Source organism: Peromyscus maniculatus, chromosome 1 (assembly GCF_049852395.1).
Source record: "Peromyscus maniculatus bairdii isolate BWxNUB_F1_BW_parent chromosome 1, HU_Pman_BW_mat_3.1, whole genome shotgun sequence".
Taxonomy (NCBI): Eukaryota; Metazoa; Chordata; class Mammalia; order Rodentia; family Cricetidae; genus Peromyscus; species Peromyscus maniculatus.
The window spans coordinates 22,223,887-22,244,059 of NC_134852.1; the positions used below are offsets into that span (position 1 = coordinate 22,223,887).

Genomic DNA, 20,173 nt, shown 5'->3' on the forward strand with positions numbered 1-20,173 from the left:
ATGTAGCAGTGACAAAGGCATGAGTTGGTAAAAAGTGATCACAACAATTAAGGCAGCGAGAGCATTCTGAGCATGTCCAGCTTGGGACTTTATATTACCATCATGTCTGGAGAACCCTATTAACCCCTTCTGAGGGAGATGTCTTCCCACTAACATACACTGTAGTGGGTATACATTCCATCTTTGACCTGCAAGTTCCAACCACCATTGAGGCATCTGTAATGGTTATGCCTACAAGTCTGGGCTGAGAGAGGATGCTGAAGACCTGAGATCCAGATGCATAGGGTTTCTTGGTTCCTGGACCATGGTCGCTGGAGGTAGACCAAGCAGAGTTCTCCAGAGAACACTGCCGGACTGTGCCACACCTTTTCCAGACCCTGAAAACTATCCCTTCACTTGTAATTTACCCCACAAGATAAACCTCCCTTTTAACTATGTGGAGTGGCATTAATAATTTCACCAATAATTCACCTCTTAGGTTCTACAACTTGTGGATAGTGACTCCTTAAGACCAAATACACCAAAACATAGACAGCTAGAGATGCTCAAGGCATAACCTTCCACATTCAACCCAATGCTTCATTTACATTCCTAGTATTACTTTAATGTGTTTTCAATAGTCAGAGTGTCTTAACTGTTCCTGGTCTAGTTGTGCTGTCTCTTCCTGCCTCACCCTCCATTGCAGGCTTGTGTTGTTCCCAATTATCTGAAGAACCAACTGAATCAAGTCAGGAGAGAATGTAAGACTTAAGTTAGTGTCAGAGCAGTAGGATACATGAATTCAATGAATTTAAGATTTTTGAAACCTGGTGGTGATAAATGATCTACAGAGAATGTGTAGAGATAAAGTCAATTGCATAATATATGAGAAAATTAAGTCACTTAAATAGGTTGAAAGCTGGGCTCATGTGATAACTCAATGGAAATCAACTGCCTTGTATGTCACAAGACCTGAGTTTATTTTATTAAACATAGTAACCCTTCTTTGACATAAGAAGTGGCAAAAGGAGATTTGCCTACAAGCTTAGGTCCTGCCAATTTTCCACACACAGGGATACAAGAAGATTGTCTAAAACAAGGTAGAAATCAAGGTTCAACACCTGATATCATCTGGCTTTAGCATAAGAACACATACATTCTCACATTTGCATACACATCATCATAAACACAAATACATGCATGCATAAAAGGAAAAGCTAGAAACCAAATGAAATGTTATGTCACACATATGTAATGCCAAAATTAAGAAGGGAGAGCCCAAAAACCAGGGATTCAGTGTAATTTTCAATTACATGACAAATTTCTTGTCAACTTGGGATATAACAGATCCTGTTTCAAAACCAAAAAAACCAAAAGCATGTTAGTGAGTGCACCAAAAACAAGCCATTGTGAAATATTGATAATAATTAATAGCATTTCTGCTTTGGATGTTTTTTTAAAAGTTATTTGTTTGGAGACATGAATTACAAAGTGTATGCCAACAAGGCTGTAGTTGGCAGATTTCCTGTGTCCTGACCTTCTGGAGGTAGGGACACATCTCTCTCACCCATATCTCCCAAGTAAACACACAGAAGCTTATATTAATTATAACTGCATGGTCATGGCTTAAACGTTTTGCTAGCTACTTTTTATATCTTAAATTATCCCATAACTATTAATTTGTGTATTTCCACTGGTTCTGTGGCTTTAACTGCATCCCATTACATGTTGCTCCTTGGGTGGCTCACTGGCATCTCTTCTACCTTCCTGTCTCTCTCTTTTAATTTCCAGCCTGCCTCTAAGCTGCCTTGTTATAGGGCAAATGGCTTTATTGATCAACCAATCAAAGCAACACCTATTCACAGCATACAGAATGATATTTCCTCACCATTTCCCCTTTTCTGTCTAAAGAAAAGAAAGGTTTTAACTTTAAACTATTAAAATTACAAATAACAAAAGAGTTATCAAGCAGTAATTACAGTTACAATATCTAGTCTATTTGTATTTTGTAAAATTAAAGAAAATATTCAATCTGTCCTACATTTGTGAGTCTAAGTTTTCATATGTAATTTATCTTTATCATAACCAAGGGAAATTATAATTAGAACTATCTAGTCTTCAACTACATCAAAGACCACAGAAGGATATATTACTTAAGTAAACAAGAAATACATTGTATGCAAGTTCCAAAAAAATTAGAATGACAGGGAGAGCTGGCTACCTGGATGTTACCTGCAACTCTAGAGCATCCTTATTCAGTCCATAGGCCTAGTGTCTCTCAGTTGCTTCTTTCTGTGTCCTGTGGAATGTCTGACAGTCTCATCTGTTAAGTAGGAACCTGAAAAACCATCTTATCTTTCAAAGTTCAGTGTTCACCTTTTATGGGTCCTGCATGTCCACTTTATACAACATATTATCCAGTAGTCAAGGCAGCTTTTTGTCCAGTGGCTAACTTTTGCAACAAAGAAAGCAAACTTCATGATGAATTTTTTCAATGCCCATTATCTTCTCTGAAGTAGATTTGTGCTGCCAGGAGCAGACATGTCTCAATGTCCGGAAAGTCAAATTTCTTAAAACATTTTAAATGCCATATTCTGTAGGTCTTTGAACTGTTTGAAGATTACATATATAATTGAAATATATCTATTTATATCTAGACAACTAACATGACTACAAGTTTGATTATCATCGATGATTAACTATGAATATGTATTTCTTAATGATACATTACAATATTAAATGAGTTTCACAAACAAAATACTTCAGTTTGGCTGGTGACAGAGTATTTGAGTTGTTGTCCTGATTGACGATTAGTGTGTTAGGGCCCACAGCATAGGTTGCTGTGAATGGATTTTATGATAAAGACAGCTCAGCATATGACATGAACAAGTTAACATGCAGATTAGTAAAATGCTTTCTGCTTCAGTTCCTTCTGGAGAAATTGCTCTGACTTCTCCCATAGATAATTGTAACCTGGAAGTTTAAGCCAGATAAAAAATTTCTTCCCCTGTATTGCTTCTGGCAACAGTATTTTTATCACAGAGACCATAAAGCAAACTAGACCAATAGTTAAATGAGAATACAAATTGCCGGGTGGTGGTGGTGGTGGCGGCAGCGGCGGCACACGCCTTTAATCCTAGCACTCAGGAGACAGAGCCAGGCAGATCTCTGTGAGTTTGAGGCCAGCCTGGTCTACAGAGTGAGTTCCAGGAAAGGCACAAATCTACACAGAGAAACCCTGTCTTGAAAAACAAAAAACAAAACAAAACAAAAAAAAAGGAAACAACTCAATCACCTTGGTAAAATCATCAAAATGAGAGAAATAAACTCACATCTTTCACTAGTGTAGCTCAAGTGCTATGGGATGTCCTGTATACTGTGAATATATGTTGTTCAGGTTAATTGATAAAACAAACACTGATTGGCCAGTAGCCAGGCAGGAAACATAGTGTAGGCCAGACAAGGAGAGAGGAGAATGCTGGGTGGGAGAAGACTGAGTCAGAGAGATGTTGCCAGCTCGCTATGGGAAGCAGGATGTAAAGTGCCAGTAAGCCACAAGCCATGTGGCAAGGTATAGATTTATAGAGATGGGTTAATTTAAGATATAAGAACAGCTATCAAGAAGCCTAAGCCATTAGGTGATACAGTTTGTGTTTACTTGGGGGACACTAGGGGGAAGAGACTTGCCCTGACTACCGGCAGGCAGGGACACAGAAAACAACAGGTACACACTAGTAACTGAATATTAATAGTGCCAAATCCTTAATCAAAAGACACAGTGTAGGACATTGGATTAAAGTACTGGGGTGTTTATATTTATTGTAGATCATCATATAAGACAGCTATAACCTTACAATGAAATAATGGAAAAAAAGAGATTCTGTGGAAATGGAGATAGAAAACAGGGACATCTTGCTGATCTAATCTGACATAATAGACTTGAAATCTATTGTGCAATGATAAACATTACTTCCTACTGCTTACGGGAACAATTCATGGGGAGAACTGGTCAATTACAGACACTGGTTCACCCAGTTATGCACAGAAAAAACTACTAGATGTAAAATCATAGGCAAGCATCACAGTACTTTCATTTCCAATAGTTAACACTTCATCCCAATAGAAAATAAATGGAATTAACTGACATCACAGTAAAATGGTCTTAAAAGACATCTATGGAATATTGTACCCAAACACTGAAGAATACACCATGTTCTCTGAAGTGCATGGAACTTTCTGTAAAATAGACACATACAAGGTCACAAAGAACATCTTAACAAACATAGGGGAAATGAAATAATTCCTTATGTTCTACCCCAAAACTATAAAATGACTACAAATAAATAAGAAGAACTCTAGAACATAAACATAAACAAACTCATGGAGAGTAAACAACTCACAACTTAATGATGAATGAGTCCTTGATGAAATCAAGAATGGAAAGACTCTTTCAATGAAATGAAATAAAAATACCACAATATTCTTTCACCTATGGGATCCAACAAAAAATGCCCCAACAGGGATGTTTAAAGTTCAAATTAACTACATTATAATGTCAAAGAGATTTCTAATGAATTAGCTAATGAACCACCTTAGGGCTTTGGAAAAGGAATACATCAAACATCAAAATTAATAGCTGGAAAGAAAACACTGACATTAAAAAAAAGAGTGAAATGAAAACAGCAGCAGCAACTGAACAAATCCAGAGAGTCAATAAAATAATTTGTTCTTTCAACATATAAATAATATTGACAAAACTTTAGATAAATGTAGACGAATTTCTAAATGGTCTTATTAAAGAAAAAAACAAGAATTCAAATATAGGTGTAAAAGCCTTAGAGAGATCAGGGAACTAGGGAAAGCCACCGGCCAACCTAAACTCACCAACTCTGCAGCTTCCATAGATAGTGACTTCCTATCTACCCAGTCTTCTATGACTTGCTGTTTGCCATCTGATTGGTCTCTGACCCAGAACCTCACTTCCTCTTCCTACACAGCACAGTCATTTTCTATCTGTACAGACCTCCAGGCCTCTATGGTTGGTACTGGAATTAAAGGCATGTGTCAGTATGCTTGGCTCTGTTCTCTAGTGTGGCCTTGAGCACACAGAGACCCTGCCTGCTAAGTGATAGTATTGAGGGCATGTTCTACCACTGGCAGACTTCTTTGTTTACTTAAAATGGCTTGCTATTTTCTCTGGTCTCAGGATAAACTTTATTCATTAATACAAAAGTAAAATATCATCACATTTCAGCACAAATAAAATATTACCATGGATAAACTAAGAAAAGGAAGAGAAAGAGCAAAAGATAATACAGTTAAGTCATGAAAAGTGAATCACTCATTATGAGAAACACCAGTGAATTCAAAGAATTATTAAAGTTTACATTAAAATCATTCCACTAGACCAGAAAATCTAAAATATATGGATTAATTTATCCATAGGTTAAAACCTATCTAAATTAAACTAAGATGACATTTTAAAATTTTAAATATGTAGATGTGGGGACAAGACTCAGCAGTTAAAAATAATTACTTTTCTTCTAGAGGGTCAGGATTCAGTTTCCAGTACCTACATGATAGCTCACAATGCCATCTTCCTGCCTCTGTGAGCACAAGACACATATCCAAAAAACACACATACATGCAAGAAATCCCTTCTACACATAACATAAAATAAACCTGTAAAAAACTCAGGCCCAACCCTGCCTCTCATCTGCTGCCTCAGGAGCCAAGGGAGGGCACAGCAAAAACTGAGGCTGAACAACTCAGCTACCACTGAAACTCAAATCCTCAGCCTTTAGTTGGCTCTCTCCAACATCTACCCTGTCTATGAGCTGCTGGAGATGATGGAAAGAGCTGGTCCTGTGGAACCATGGCCACAGGATTTCCTTGATTTTGAGATATAGTAGGATATCTGAGAGGAGTCTGGATGAGGGTCCAGTATTAATGTTGTAGCAGAAGCCAGAGGCCCTGAACCAGACCAGCCATTTATTGCAATGAACATTTGAAATTAAAGCTGTTTGGACAAAAGGGTATGTGGTGTGACACACAACAGCACCCAGTGCAACTATAATAAACAAATATGAGGTGGGCAGATGGGGAATACAGAGGAGTGAACAGTGACAAGAATGCCAGAATTGGAGATGTGACAGTTGTGACTGGTATGAGAGAAAACTGCTGACTGACAGCAGAGCTTGTCATTCCCCAGAGAGGTCAGTGAGATATTTGTTTTTTTGTTTTTGTTTTTTCATTTTTTATTATCTTTTATGTGACAGGATACAAGGGTGGAGGGTAGATATGAAAGGAAAGGGAAATGAGTGGGACTGATATGTGTGATAAAAATTCCCAAAGGAATCAATAAAAATTGTTATAAAAATACTCTAAGGCCTATAAGAACACCAAGTTTGCAAAAGTAATGAAAAATCTCTAAAGAAAGAGAAATGTTCAGACCAGATGAATTTTTCCAGACATTCGGAGAACACAAGGATTATTGAACTGTTACATAAAAGAAGGAAAATAAGGCTTATTACCAAAGTATTTTTTGAAGTATCATCTTGATCCAAAGAGCAGACAAATATTCAACCACACAAAAATATCCTATCTACCAAGATCTATGATTAACATAGATGCAAAGTTTCTCAATAATTACTTTGTTAACATATTCAGGAACTTATCAAAGGATATTAAAATGGCTGAACTCTTTTTAAATATAGTACCAAATTCTAAGATAGAAAAAAAGATAAATGAACAAATAAAAGCTGTACAAATAAGAAAAAATCAAGTCAAAGTACCTATTCTTGAGTGATACAACTCTATCAGTGCTAGACTGAAAGTGTTTAGCAGGGATCACTTAGATCTGATAAAGACTTTTAACAAAGTGACAGGGTACAAAATTATCAAACAAACATAAATAGATTTCTCTATACCAATGATGAACAAATTGAGAAACAATTCAGAAACATCAGTCTGTTAACAAATGTCTAAAGAAAATACCTCAGAATAATTCTAAACATTTGTGCTGGCCTCTTAAAATGTCCCATATAATGTTCAGATTTGAATACTTGATTTGCAGATGGTGCATTTTATGGGAAGATTAGCAAGCATGAACTTGCTGGAGGAAATATGTCATTGGGGTGAGATTTAAGGTTTCAAGGACTAGCACTGTTTCAACTGCTCTCCTTCTGCCTCCTGTTTGTGGGTTGAGGTGTGAGATCTCAGGTGTTACTCCCATGCCATGCCTCCTGTCTCCCTGAGGCCATGCTTCCTGTAATGGTAATGATTGACTCTTATCACTCTGCAAGCATAAGTTCCAAACAAAGCATTCCTTCAATACATTGCCTTGTTCATGGTGTTTTATCACAGCAATAGAAAAGTAATGAATACACCCAGGAGGCAAAGCCCTGATTACTGAAAACCTCAACACATTGAAGACAGAATCTTATGCAGATATTAGGAGATGAAAAATGTTCCCATGGTCACATACTAGAGAAATTCATGTTATAAAAATGTCCATCCTACCAAAACAATGAACAGACTCAGTACAATACCAATCTAGATTTTAGTGTTGTTCATAGAAATAAAAATTAATAATCTTCAAATTATTATGGAATGGTTGGATGTTCATTCTTAAATTCAGCATTACAGAACTGTCTCTAATCCTCAGGGATCATTGCAGAAGAGGCAGTGTAAATAATGTAAAAGTTGAAAAAAAGAAAAAGAAGGGATGGAAAATGCTGACATGTGGGCATGACAGAACAAGTGTACTCATGATCTTAAAGCAATTGAAGCAGCTGCAAAGATTCTGCATAAGACTTGCTCATAAATGAGGTATCATACTGTGATGAAGATACTAACTGGACACTACAACTCCATAATGAAATTATGAATACTGAATGATTCTGGGTGGTAGGCAGTCACTGTCCTCAGTTGTGTCCCCAGTGAGGTGCCAACTAGGTTTCCATTGGTAGTCAAAACCCCACATTCCCACAGAAGATAAAAATCATGGTTAAATTGAATGGGTCACCAATAAAGAGATGTGAAAGTTATAAAAGAGAACTGTAGGGAATGGGGGTTACTAAAGGTGAGAGGGAGATAAGATAGGGAAAAGGGTTTCAATAAGCAGAATATAATGTATATATCTTTGTAATTTCTAAAGAACAAATTCAATAATAAATTCATACAAAAGCACAAACAATTCCAGATAGTCAAGCAACCTTGGAAAAAGATAGTTCCTTATTTACAGTTATACTATAGAGATAGAGTAATGAAAACAGCAAAGCATTGACACCAAAGAAACGTGTGGATTAATTGAATAGAAAACCAAGACATAAGAATCCACAGCTGCAGGCACTGTATTTTTGACAAAATATCGAAAACATGGTATCTTCAGTACATGGTATTTTGGACATTATATTGCTATGTGTGGAAGAATGAATTTCGATCTTAATCCTTCATCACACACACACACACACACACACACACACACACACACACATACACACACATACATATACACACACACACACACACACACAAAGACACACGCAAACACACATTCACACCAATTCTAAATGTATCAAGACTCTCAAAAGAAGTTTCCTCAACACAAAACTCTGAAAACTCTGACACAGTTGAGGAAAATACAGGAAGTGCACTTTGAGAGGTAATCACAGGTAAGGACATCTAAATGCTACTCATCTCACTCAGAAAACAAGGCAAATACTCAACAAGTGGGACTCCCTGAAATTAAAAAAGATTTCTATCAACCAAAGAAAATCATTAATCATGTGAAGATTTAGCTAATAAAATGGAAGAAAGCTTTGCCTGTTATATGCTTCCAGACAATGTGTATCTAGTATCTAACAAGAATTAAAGATAATAAAATATTCAACATAAAGAAAGAAATGGATGAAAACCTGTGGTATGGAACTAAAAAGTATACCATAAAAGAAAGGGAATGCCTCATATGAATTTTGAAAGTGTTCATCAACATTAGCTATCAAAGAAATACAAATAAAAACTCAAAACTACTCAGGAGTCCATCTTATCTATGTCAGTATGGCCACTATTTTCTAAAAGAAAAAATGCCAGAGTTGTAACATAAAGAAAATGTGTCTCAGAAACAACAAGAAAGACAAAAAAGGAAAAAAAAACACAAATAAATGTTGGAAGTGCATGTTGAAAATGTTTGAAAAGAGAAGATAATTTAAATATAAAGGGATGTGAAAGGAGTAGATGCAAGTAATGGACAACACTGTTGAATGAGAATATAGGTAATGTTTTTCTTTTTCTAAATTTCTCATGGATTTGGGGGTTTTGTGGCCCAAAATTGGGTGGAATATAAGCAATATTGAAAGTATAATGTTTAATATGAATTTTCCCAGCTTCCCTTTTGCATACCAATTCAAACTGTATATAAATTCATTAAATTGTATAGACTTTGGGTCTCAATAATTTTGGTGAATCTGGTTTTTATTTATGTGCAAGTTGCTTTATAATAAAATTTAGTTTTTAATTTTTTTTAATTTTCAGAAAAATTGTGGGGAAAGAAAAACACTGTTGGTACTGAAAACTGCACAGTCATTATTTAAATCACTGTGAGAAGCATTAAAAAAGCTGAAAACAGACATTCCATATTACCCAGCTATCAAATCGTAGGTATATACTCAAACTATGTCAGTATATACTACTATAGACTTATATATATACAAATACATAGGTAGTTGAACATTTGTGCTAATTGCGGCTCTATTCACAACAGCTACAGAACAGTTTTAGCCTAGATGCCCATCAACTGAAAATAGATGAGATTGTGATATGTACACACAATACAATTTCATTCAGTTTTAAAGATGAAATTACAAAATTCACAGTAAAATAGTTGGAACTTGAAAATATACTTAATGAGTTAACACAAGCACAGATAGACAAGCACTGCATCTTTTGTCTCATATTTGGATTCTAGACAAATTTTTAGCATGTTTACCTTGATGTGTATATAAAGGAGAGGAAGGGATAAAAGAAACATTAGAAGAGTAGCAAGAAAAAAGAGACCTTAAGGAGAGAGAAGCACCAGGGCACATATGGTATCAATATGAAGGAAGGGAGTAAGAGACTGATTGTGTTTATGCAAAGATGGGGTGGGTAAATTGGGGATAGAATTAACCAAAACCCAGAATATAGGAAAATGCCATTAGTTTGTAAGCTCATTTAAAAATTTATTAAAGAGTTTAAATCAAGGAAGCTTTTATGAGCAGATACTTATGTTCCCAAAAATTATTGGTTATAAAATGAAAGCTGTATTGCTATTATTGGGATACCCTAGGAATTGTTGACTAAAATGGGCTTGGGGATCCAAATAATGTAGGCAATTGTCACTATTGTCAATTGTCCTCAAAACTGGTTGGTAAGACCTATTTCTTATTTCTTTCTTTTTTTTTTCTTTTTTGGCTTTGGAGACAGGGTTTCTCTGTGTAATTTTGGTGCCTGTCCTGGATCTTGCTCTATAGACCAGCCTGGCCTTGAACTCACAGAGACCCACCTGGCTCTGCCTCATGAGTGCTGGGATTAAAGATGTGCACCACCACTGTCCAGCTAAGATCCTATTCCTAAAGCTAATCTCATAGTCTTGTCAGACAACATAAGGGAAGAAAACTGGGAATGAGCTGAAATATGCCTTTCTGCTGAATAGCCCTCATTGTAACAAAAGGTTTATGTAGGATTCTAGTGGGAGATTCTTGTCAATAATATTATTCAACTATGGACACTGATATTTATAGTTCAACCATCCATACAACATACACCCACTGGTGCAATAACTGCAATTGTGGTATCAGAGTAACCAATCATTTTCTGATTGATAAGACTTCACATCTGATAGAGTCATCATGTTCAAATATTCATGATGAGAAGGAAATAGGTCCTAGTGTTGTTGCTATCACTGTTGCTCTGTTAACCACAAGGTATAACATCTTCCTTAGTACTAGAAAGACTAGATACTCCAAATATTGCCAGGATGGTTAGTCATAGGTCAAGCTGTAGCTGTGCCATTATGCAGTGGCTTGTGAGAACAGGAAGACTTCACAATTAGGTTTGTGATAGTAATGATCCTTGGGTCAACAGGTTGGTAGAGTGTAGAGGAATAAGATGGAGCCAAGAGAAAATTATAGAATATACTAAAGGCTTGAGTTGTAACCAAGTTAGATAACATAAATGACTTGGGGGTTGAATCCTATGATTAAATAAACAGAATATTGAAGTGAGTGCTTATAGTCTTAGAACGCATGAAGTACAGCGAGGAGGAGCAGATCTTCCAGGTAATCCCTATCTGCATAGAGAATTCATGGCCAGCCTAATCTGTATCTCGTCTTGTCTTTATAAATGTAACTGAGCCTCCCTCAACCCCTATATTTAACAGGACACTCACCATTTCCTTTGAGGAACCATTCAATGTAAGTTCCTAGTGACTCTGGATTATCAATAAGGTTTGTGTTACGCAGGAAAAAATATCCAGACACAAGAATATATCTGGGATTTCTGATGACATAGATCACCTTAAATGAAAAAACATGTAAATGAAGGTCAATATAGTCATAAACCAATTTGATCTGGCTTAGTTTATATGAAAAGTCAATCAAATATCAATGAGGTTTCCAAAAGTATTTATTATTCTTATTTGAACAAAATATGAACACAAGTGCAAAATGTCTATATTTATCAAAATCTTCTTTTATATTTTATTTGATTTACAAAAATGTAACAGCAAAATGGCTGAGTTCAGTAATACTTTAATAAAACCAACAGCAACAATAAAAAGACAAGATTGATTCAATACTTGTAAAGATCAATATTTTACAGGGTGAAAGCCTGCCTATCCATCCACTCTGAAAGAATATTTTATATATACAGAACAATGCATACTAAGCTAAATTTATCTTAAAAATGACAAACTAATTGTTTTCTGTAACTGTAACTATAAAGAAAACTCTCAAAGAATCATTATGCAGACTTTAATGCTAATATTTTCATTGCAAAATGGTGAACACAAAGAGCCATGAGCACCTAAAAAATGCTGAGATGGAAAAAAATGGGAAAAGCATAGCAATTGGTTATGCAATACCAATTTCTTAGGCCTGAAAACATAATACAAGTAACATTGTACATATTGAACAGATTGTACCAAGATACTTAGGACTATGTAGATACATATACAGATGTAACAACAAATAATGAAAAAACACAAATTCGAAAGACAGAAAAGAGGGGTATGATGGTAAGCTAGGAGATAGGAAGAGGAAGGGGGAATAATGTAATTATAATGTAATCTCAAAAACAGAAGAAATAATTTCAAAAAATTAATGAAATGAAATTAATATTTTGTCCCAATATTTGTGACAATATATAATTCATCTTTTAGGCCTTAATTTCTCCAGATACAAGTTTTCTAAATCTACATAAGACACATAAATATAGCTTTATAATCACAACTTCATTGTGATAGATTCAAGAGAGATTATTTTCTGCATTTGTCTTTGTATTTTAAGCATAAATACTTGTAGGTTCTTGGGTATGGGTACTTCTACAAAACCTTCTTATTAACAATAAGCAACAATGTATCAGAACCTGGTTATTTCTGATTCCTTTAGGAGATCCCCTATCAGTGATGTTGGTGATTTTTGTGGCTACTGGTCTTAATGGACAGCAAGACACAATGGATACAGATAAGCCATGGTTGTTGAACAATCTCCCAGATTACAGCATTTGTGCCTGTATAGGCTGCTTCCCCTATGAGCAACTCTGCTTGGGTGATTCACCCATTAGGTTTCAGCTATATGTAGAATCAATTTTAGCTAAATGACTTTGATGACAACAAAACAGTAATATCCACTGTACACTAGAGTTTGAGCTCTACTTGTCTTGCATGTGTAGTCCTTGAATGCCCTACTGTGATAACACAGGTTTTTTGTTTTTTGCATTTTATCTGCCCAGGATCACTGAGAGATGGTTGATATCCTGGTACTCTGATACAGTCTGAGGAGGGGACAGATTAGCATCACCTAGTGCATGAGAATCCAAACTTCCCTCTCCAGATCTACACAGAATGCATTTCAGGCAGAGGTCCAGGGCCCAATGCAGTAGAGTAAGTTCAATGAGCATTTGACCAAAGATTTCTCAACCACTGGACACTGACCTTGGCCTTGGATCTGAAGAAAGACTTGGGGAAAAGATGGAAAGGGAGGTGGGAGGACATGAGGCGTGGTCCTTCCTTATTGATCAATATTGGAAATCCCCTTTTAGTCTCTATCCAGGGTGAGCGATCCCAGATAGGCACAGATTGGATCCATTTGGGATTTCCCTTGGTCTGAATTAAGCAGATAGTCTCAATCAGCCAGTTAGTTCCTGAACAAGAAAGAAAAGTTATTGTCACTCATTTCAAGAGAACTTCTGAAAAGCCTTAAATAGAATATACAAGCATAAAATTTACAATGTAGCTGTTTCCAAGCACAAAAGCATGTGGTATTTGCAATATCCACATCGTGTAAGTACAAAATATATTCTTCCAGAAGATTAAAAATGCTTCACCTAACAAATCTGAGAATCTTTATTCAGTAAACCCCACCTGCCTATTGAACATTTCCTCCAGTCAAGAACCATTCTGTTTCAGTGAATTCAACTATTCCAGATATTTGTCAGGGATGCAGTCATGGTATCTGTCCTTGAGACTGGAACATTTTATTTAATACAGTGTCATTAAGATGCATTCCATCCTGCACTGTATGTATTAGTACTGCTTCTCTTTAGCTTAAATAAATTCCATGGTCAATTTACCATACACAAATGTATTTGTGATTATATGCTCATTTGTCAGTGTTTCCCTAGCATTATTCTTCTGAGCTATTATCTGAATCGTTTTCATGCAGTCCACTGTCAGATTTTCCATGTTATTGCCCTTTGATGTTAGCAACCTAATACTTAACCAATATTTACTGCTTCTGCCACCTACCACACTCCTCCCCCAAATGAACATGATGTCTTTCTTGCTTCCTTGAGTTTTGAAACTCTTTCCTCTACTTGAAGAAGGTCCATGGTAATTCTTCTACCTGACTGTCCTCTCCTCCACATATTCTTACATTCATAACTTTTTCCTTGATGCTCTTTTATCTGTTTATTTGCATCATTATCTCTTCCACCCAGAGAGAAACAAATACCACAATATGCTTTAGGAAACACTGTCATTGCCCCAAGGATCAGCTCAGGCACTGCTAGTGCCTGAGCTGCTCCACTGACTACATTGCTTAGGTTAGAATTCTTCCTCTGAGTGAAAATGCTCTCAGATACAGCTCTCCAAGCCCACAAACCATCGAACACATGAGATATATAAATCATTCCATTCACCACCTAAATGATGGATGATTAAAGCCCAAAACCTCCACAGACAGTTCAGGATCATCCTAAATGATGTTCCTTACCTGATTTAGGATAACTCACTATGACTGAGTCTTCATCTCTGATCACAAACTTATTAAGGCTTTCTTCAATAATTTCTTTTTTATACAATATATCAGAGAAAGGTATTCCCTCAAACCAAAAGTAGGCTGACATCCCAAAAACTTTTTCTTTGGTGCTATGAGAATTCTGGCATTGATCCCCTTTTCAGCTTAAAGCAAATGCTGAGAGGTAAAATTTATAGTGCAGGAAAAAAAATCATTAACATCCCAAAGATTGTACAGAAATGTTCTGCTGATAGGAAGAAATACCATTTGCAGAAACCAGTCAAAGGTTGCTGTATTAAGCAACTGTGAACTTATTCAGAGATTGGTCTAGAAAATTGTGAGCCTGAAGTCATGACCCCAAACCAGAAACTCAATAACAAGTACTTAGAGATTGAAATAAGGCTTAGTTAAAATATTTTCTAATACAATTAAGCATTCCCAATGGTTTCAAATGTGCAAAAAATTTACAAAGGGCATAAAAAATGTTGCCCTGAAAAAAGTTGTCATGTACTACACCTCAGCCTCATTTTCCCCTCCATTGCCTTCCTCTCTTTCCCATATTCATGATCCCTTCTTTCATTTTCACTGCTATGTTGATATGATCACACATTTACATACCATACAGAGTCCATTTAATTCTCTTTGTATGTGAATATATCCTTAGATGAGCACTAGGAACTGAATAACCAATATGGGATTTCCCCTCCTGAGGCAGTTGATAATACCTTCATTGACCTGTTTTGTTGTGTTTGTTTTTTCCTCTATGGATAAGACAATGTAAAATTTTCCCTATCATTATTTGGGTAAAAACTGTGCCATTATGGTGGTTCATTTGTATAAATATACTGGTGAGTGTTCAAAGGTGTTTGCTCTGTCATGTCTGTAGGATATATCCTATCAACAGATATCCTCAGGCTCTGTGTTTTTCACAAACCTTAGGTAGAACAGATTCATTGTATAAAAGTTTTGAAACTCTGTGAGTTTGGTCCTGGTTTTGGGCACCAAAATGGAAGTAACTTTTGCAACTCTGTGGTTTTGGTCTTAGGTTTTGGCACCAAATTATAAATTTTGCAACTCTGGGTGAAAGGTATCTTAACTATTTGGAGAGTCAGGTGACAACTAGGACAGCCCTGACAGCAGGAGCTGCATTGTGAAAGCTCAGCTCTAGAGGGTGAGGTATCTGGGACACCTCAAGCTGACAGGATAGCTCAGCCCTGGAGGTATCCCAAATACCTTGACTGGCTTAGGACAGATCATCCCTGGAGGGGAAGGTCTCCCAGATATCTTGAGCTGCTAGGACAGCTCTGATGGCTGGATCTGCAATGAGACAGCTCAGCCCTGGAAGGGAAGGTATTCTGACTGCTCAGGAGAGTCAGGCCTGGAGCTTCTAGGACAGCTCAGCATGAAAGGGTGAATTATGATATCCACACCTAAAACTCTTTTGAGAAAGAAATTTATATGGGAGGGAGTAGTCCAGGAGAGTGGCTGCCTCTACCAGGTTTAGAGAATAGCCCCCAATTGAACATGCAGGGTGCATTATATAGAATATCTTGGGGGTGGAGTCAACCAAATATTGGTTAGTTTTTTCCTCTGCTCATAGATTGGTTAGTTCTGTGGGTTAGGGGCAGAGTTGGCCTTGATCTCAGAGCCAAACTGTGTTTCTTTTACTGGCCTTTCTTGGCTTTTTGACACTAATTGCAAGGCTAGGGCATATTTCTTTGACTGACTCTGATTCTAGGGACCAAGAGTGTTTCTTTCGTATTGGTTTCAGAGTCAGGGCTTGCTTGTTAGGTTCTGGGTCTGGGGATAATTTTTCTTTCTCTGGCTCAGTTCCCAGATCAAGACTGTGCTTCTTTCCCTGATTCTGGGCTCCAGGGTCAGGTTGTGTTACTTTAACCAGCCCCCTTTCCCTATATTCATTGCAGATGTGTCAACTGGAGTTGGGTACTTTACAGTGAATTATTTGTGGAACTTTGTGAAAGTCTCCATATATTGCAAAAAGAAGCTTCTTTGATGAGGGGTGAGAACTATATTTACCTGTGTGTGTAAATATAGGTATTTAGAAAACAGCTAGAAAGTATGCTGGTTAGTTAAACTGGCAGTGGCAGGTTCACCTCTTGGATCTATGCCTAACTGCTTGTCTATATATTCTGTACCAGACGTGGCTTACCTTTTGGTGAATGTGCTTTAAGTCCAATTAGACAGCCCTTGAAACCCCAAGATGAAAGTTCCACTATTTCACCATTGTGAATGTCTTGCTAGTCCAGTTATTGTTGTGGCTCCCAGACAATACATCTGGATAGGTCTAGTGATTGATCCTTTCCCTTTGAAGCTTTTCACTTTTGAAACCACTTTTCAGGAAAGAGGTTCCAGGTCACGTTCAGTTCAATTTCCCCAATTTCTATGTGTGAAGTACATCAAGACTTTAGCAAAAGAGTTGAATTTTCAAATTCTGAGACAATCGAGGGCAACATTAGCTGATACGGTTTTGGAAATCTCATGGATTACCCTGACCAATAACTTAAAAGGAGGTTTCTCTTGCATAGTACTTGAATTGCTTTCTAACTAATTATTATTATCTGATACCAAATTTTGGTGGTTTGAAACAAAATGACCAACAAATGGAGGGGTAATGTTAAGTGGTATGACTTTGATGGAGTAGGACTGGCTTTGTTGGAGGAAGTGTGACATTGTTGGGGTGGGCTTTGTGATTCCACAAATGATCAAGTTACACCCAAAGATTCAGACCACATTTTGTTGCTATTGCATAAAGATGTGAGGACTCACAGATTCAGTATTTTATCTGTCTGCTTGCTACCATTCATGCCACCATAAGAATAATGGGATAACCCTCTGAAGTGTAAACTAACCACCCTTTAAATATATTTCTTTATAGGTGTTGCTGAAGTCATTTTGCATCTTCAAAGGAATAGAAACCCTATCTAACAAACAAATCTTAATTGTGATGGGTGAAGAAACAAGATATTAGGCCTGTGAGATGTAAATATTCCATTGATTTTGTGGAAAATCTTCTCACTTATAAGAAGACCATAAAATGGGAGAGGCACAATGTAGATCAGTTGTTAAGAGTACTTCTTGTTTCTCCAAAGAACACAGATTCCATTCTTGTCACCCATATGTCACTGTCAACCATCTGTAGCTGCATTTCCAGGGAATCCAATAATCTCTCCTGGTTTCAACAGGCACCCAAAATGCAAGAGGCACACAGATAATCATGCAAGTAAAACACTCAAAAAATAAAAGTAAAATAAAATTGAAACACCTTTTAAAATAAACGAAATTAGAATTTTGACAAAATTTTACTATGGATTTTCTGTGCTAATTTAATAATATTTGTAATATTAAATTTGCCTATATGTGAAGAGTATATTGCTGGAGAGTGTCATCCCAGTTTATTTTGTTCATTTTAGGTGCTTCCTTTAAGTCTTAAATATTTACTGTAATTAATTTCACTTCTTTGTTCAGGACTGGTCCCTATAGTTTAATTTATTGTTAAGAGTATTATTTTGTTATTTTTTTCAACATGTTCATTGTTATTTTAAAAGGTCATGGATCTTGTGCTATACTTTCTTGTGGAAATTAGTGATACGGTCTAAGTGTTTTGTGGAGGAGTCCTTAGAATCTGTGATATGTGGGACCATTTTCTTTCAAACCACCACAACTTGTTCTCAGATGATAACAATTTGTTAGAAAGGAATTCAAAATGATACTCTTTTGTTATGAGATATATTCTGTAATGTTACTTTCCATTATTTCCTCAAACTGAAATCTTGAAAGGGAATCATGTGATTATTTTTCTACTCATATTCTTTTATATATTTCTGTTCTTTTTTCTTTTTGTCAAGATCTTGAGTAGTGTATAAAATACAATCAATGATAAACAGGAGCTTTTACAGATATGCATAAATAAGCAGGCACTCATACATGTACTGTTATACATGCATGCATTAAAACATAAATCAAATATTATTAAAACATTGGCCAACCAATCTGTATTCATGGAGAAAACAATAAAATGCAGCAATTCCTTACATGAAAAATCTATGAGAAATCCCTCTGTGAGATGTGGGGTTTGGGAAGATCTTTTCCCATTCTGTAGGCTGTCGTTTTGTCTTGTTGACTGAGTCCTTTGCTCTACAAAAACTTCTCAGTTTCAAGAGGTCCCATTGATTGTTTCTCACAGTGTCTGTGCTACTGTTGTTATATTTAGGAAGTGATCTCCTATGCCAATGTATTCAAGACTACTTCCTTCTTTCTCTTTTATCATGTTCAGTGTAACTGGATTTATATTGAGGTCTTTGTTACACTTGGAATTAAGTTTTGTGTACTGTGGGAGATATGGATCTATTTGCAACCTTCTACATATTGACATCCAGTTATGCCAGCACAATTTGTTGAACATGCTTTCTTCTTTCCATTGTACAATTTTGGCTTCTTTATCAAAAATTATATGTTTATAGGTGTGCGGATTAATGTCAGGGTCTTCAATTCGATTTCATTGGTCTACTTGTCTGTTTTTTATTTATTTTTTGCCAGTACCAAGCTGTATTTAGTACTGAAGCTCTATAGTAGAGCTTGAAGTCAGGGTTCATGATGTCTCCAGTTGTTGTTTTATTGAATAGGATTCTTTTGGCTATCCTGGTTTTTTTTTGTTTTTCTATATGAAGTTGACTATTGTTCTTTCCAGGTCTGTGAAGAATTGTGTTGGTATTTTGATGGGGATTGCATTGAATCTGTAGATTGCTTTGGTAAGATTGCCATTTTTACTATGTTAATCCTGCTTATCCATTAGCATGGGAGATCTTTCCATTTTCTGACATCTTCAATTTCTTTTGTCAGAGACTTTAAGTTCTTGTCATACAGGTCCTTCGCCTGCTTACTTAGAGTTACCACAAGGTATTTTATATCATTTGTGGCTATTGTAAATGGTAATGTATCTCTGATTTCCTTCTCAGACTGTTTGTCAAATGTATGTAGGAGGGCTACTAATGTTTTACACTTGATCTTAGCCAAAAGGCCGAGAAGCGATACTGATTTTTTTTTAGTTAATCTTGTATCCTGCTACGTTGCTGAAGGTGTTATAAGCTGTTTGATTTACTTGGTAGAATATTTGGGGTCACTTATGTATGCTATCATGTCATCTGCAAATAGTGAAAGAGAACAAGGAGAGAGATATCATGATAAATAAAGGAATAGGAAGAAGCAAAATGCTAGAGGGGTCCCCAGAAATCCACAAAGATACCTCCACAATAGACCACTGGCAATGGTTGAGAGAAAACCCAAAAAGACCTACTCTGGTGATCGGATGGCCCAACAACCTGTCATGATAGAACTCTCATCCAATGACTGGTGGTAGCAGATACAGAGATCCACAGCCAGACCCCAGTTGGAGCTCCAGGAGTCCAATCGATGAGAGAGAAAGAGGAGGGATTGTATGAGTGAGAGATGCTGAGACCATGATTGGAGAATGCTCAGGGACAAATAGCCAAACTATTTGAAACACATGAACTACGAACCAATAGCTGAGGAGCCCCCATGGAACTAGATCAGGTCCTCTGGCTAAATGAGATAGTCAATTAGCTTGAACTGTTTAGGAGGCCCCCAGTCAGTGGGACTGGAACCTCTCATTAGGGTATAAGCTGGCTTTTTGGAGCCTAGGGCCTATGCTGGGACACTTT

General features: G+C 36.6%; 1 protein-coding gene and 1 long non-coding RNA gene across 4 annotated transcripts in view; one reads left to right on the top strand and one right to left on the bottom strand.

Annotated features, from left to right (window-relative positions):
• Positions 1-14,731, bottom strand: part of LOC107399882 (sulfotransferase 2A1-like) — a 33,702-nt gene extending 18,971 nt beyond the window's left edge. For 2 of the 3 annotated variants that reach the window (XR_013051198.1, XM_042261997.2), the window contains exons 1-3: positions 14,451-14,731; positions 13,172-13,380; positions 11,408-11,534 (exon numbers count right to left, since the gene is read on the bottom strand). Coding sequence is in view for 2 of the 3 variants with exons in the window: in XM_042261997.2 (XP_042117931.2) it covers positions 11,408-11,534; positions 13,172-13,380; positions 14,451-14,583 (469 nt within the window). In the remaining variant the exon portion in view is untranslated. The remainder of the gene's footprint in view (positions 1-11,407; positions 11,535-13,171; positions 13,381-14,450) is intronic. The other variant, XM_042261975.2, reaches the window with a different exon arrangement.
• An 892-nt stretch (positions 14,732-15,623) lies between these two features.
• LOC121825748 (uncharacterized) lies at positions 15,624-18,535 on the top strand. The gene is made up of 3 exons (XR_013051135.1): positions 15,624-15,824; positions 16,400-16,494; positions 17,371-18,535. It is a non-coding gene; the product is annotated as an uncharacterized LOC121825748 (long non-coding RNA).
• Positions 18,536-20,173: the final 1,638 nt, after the last annotated feature.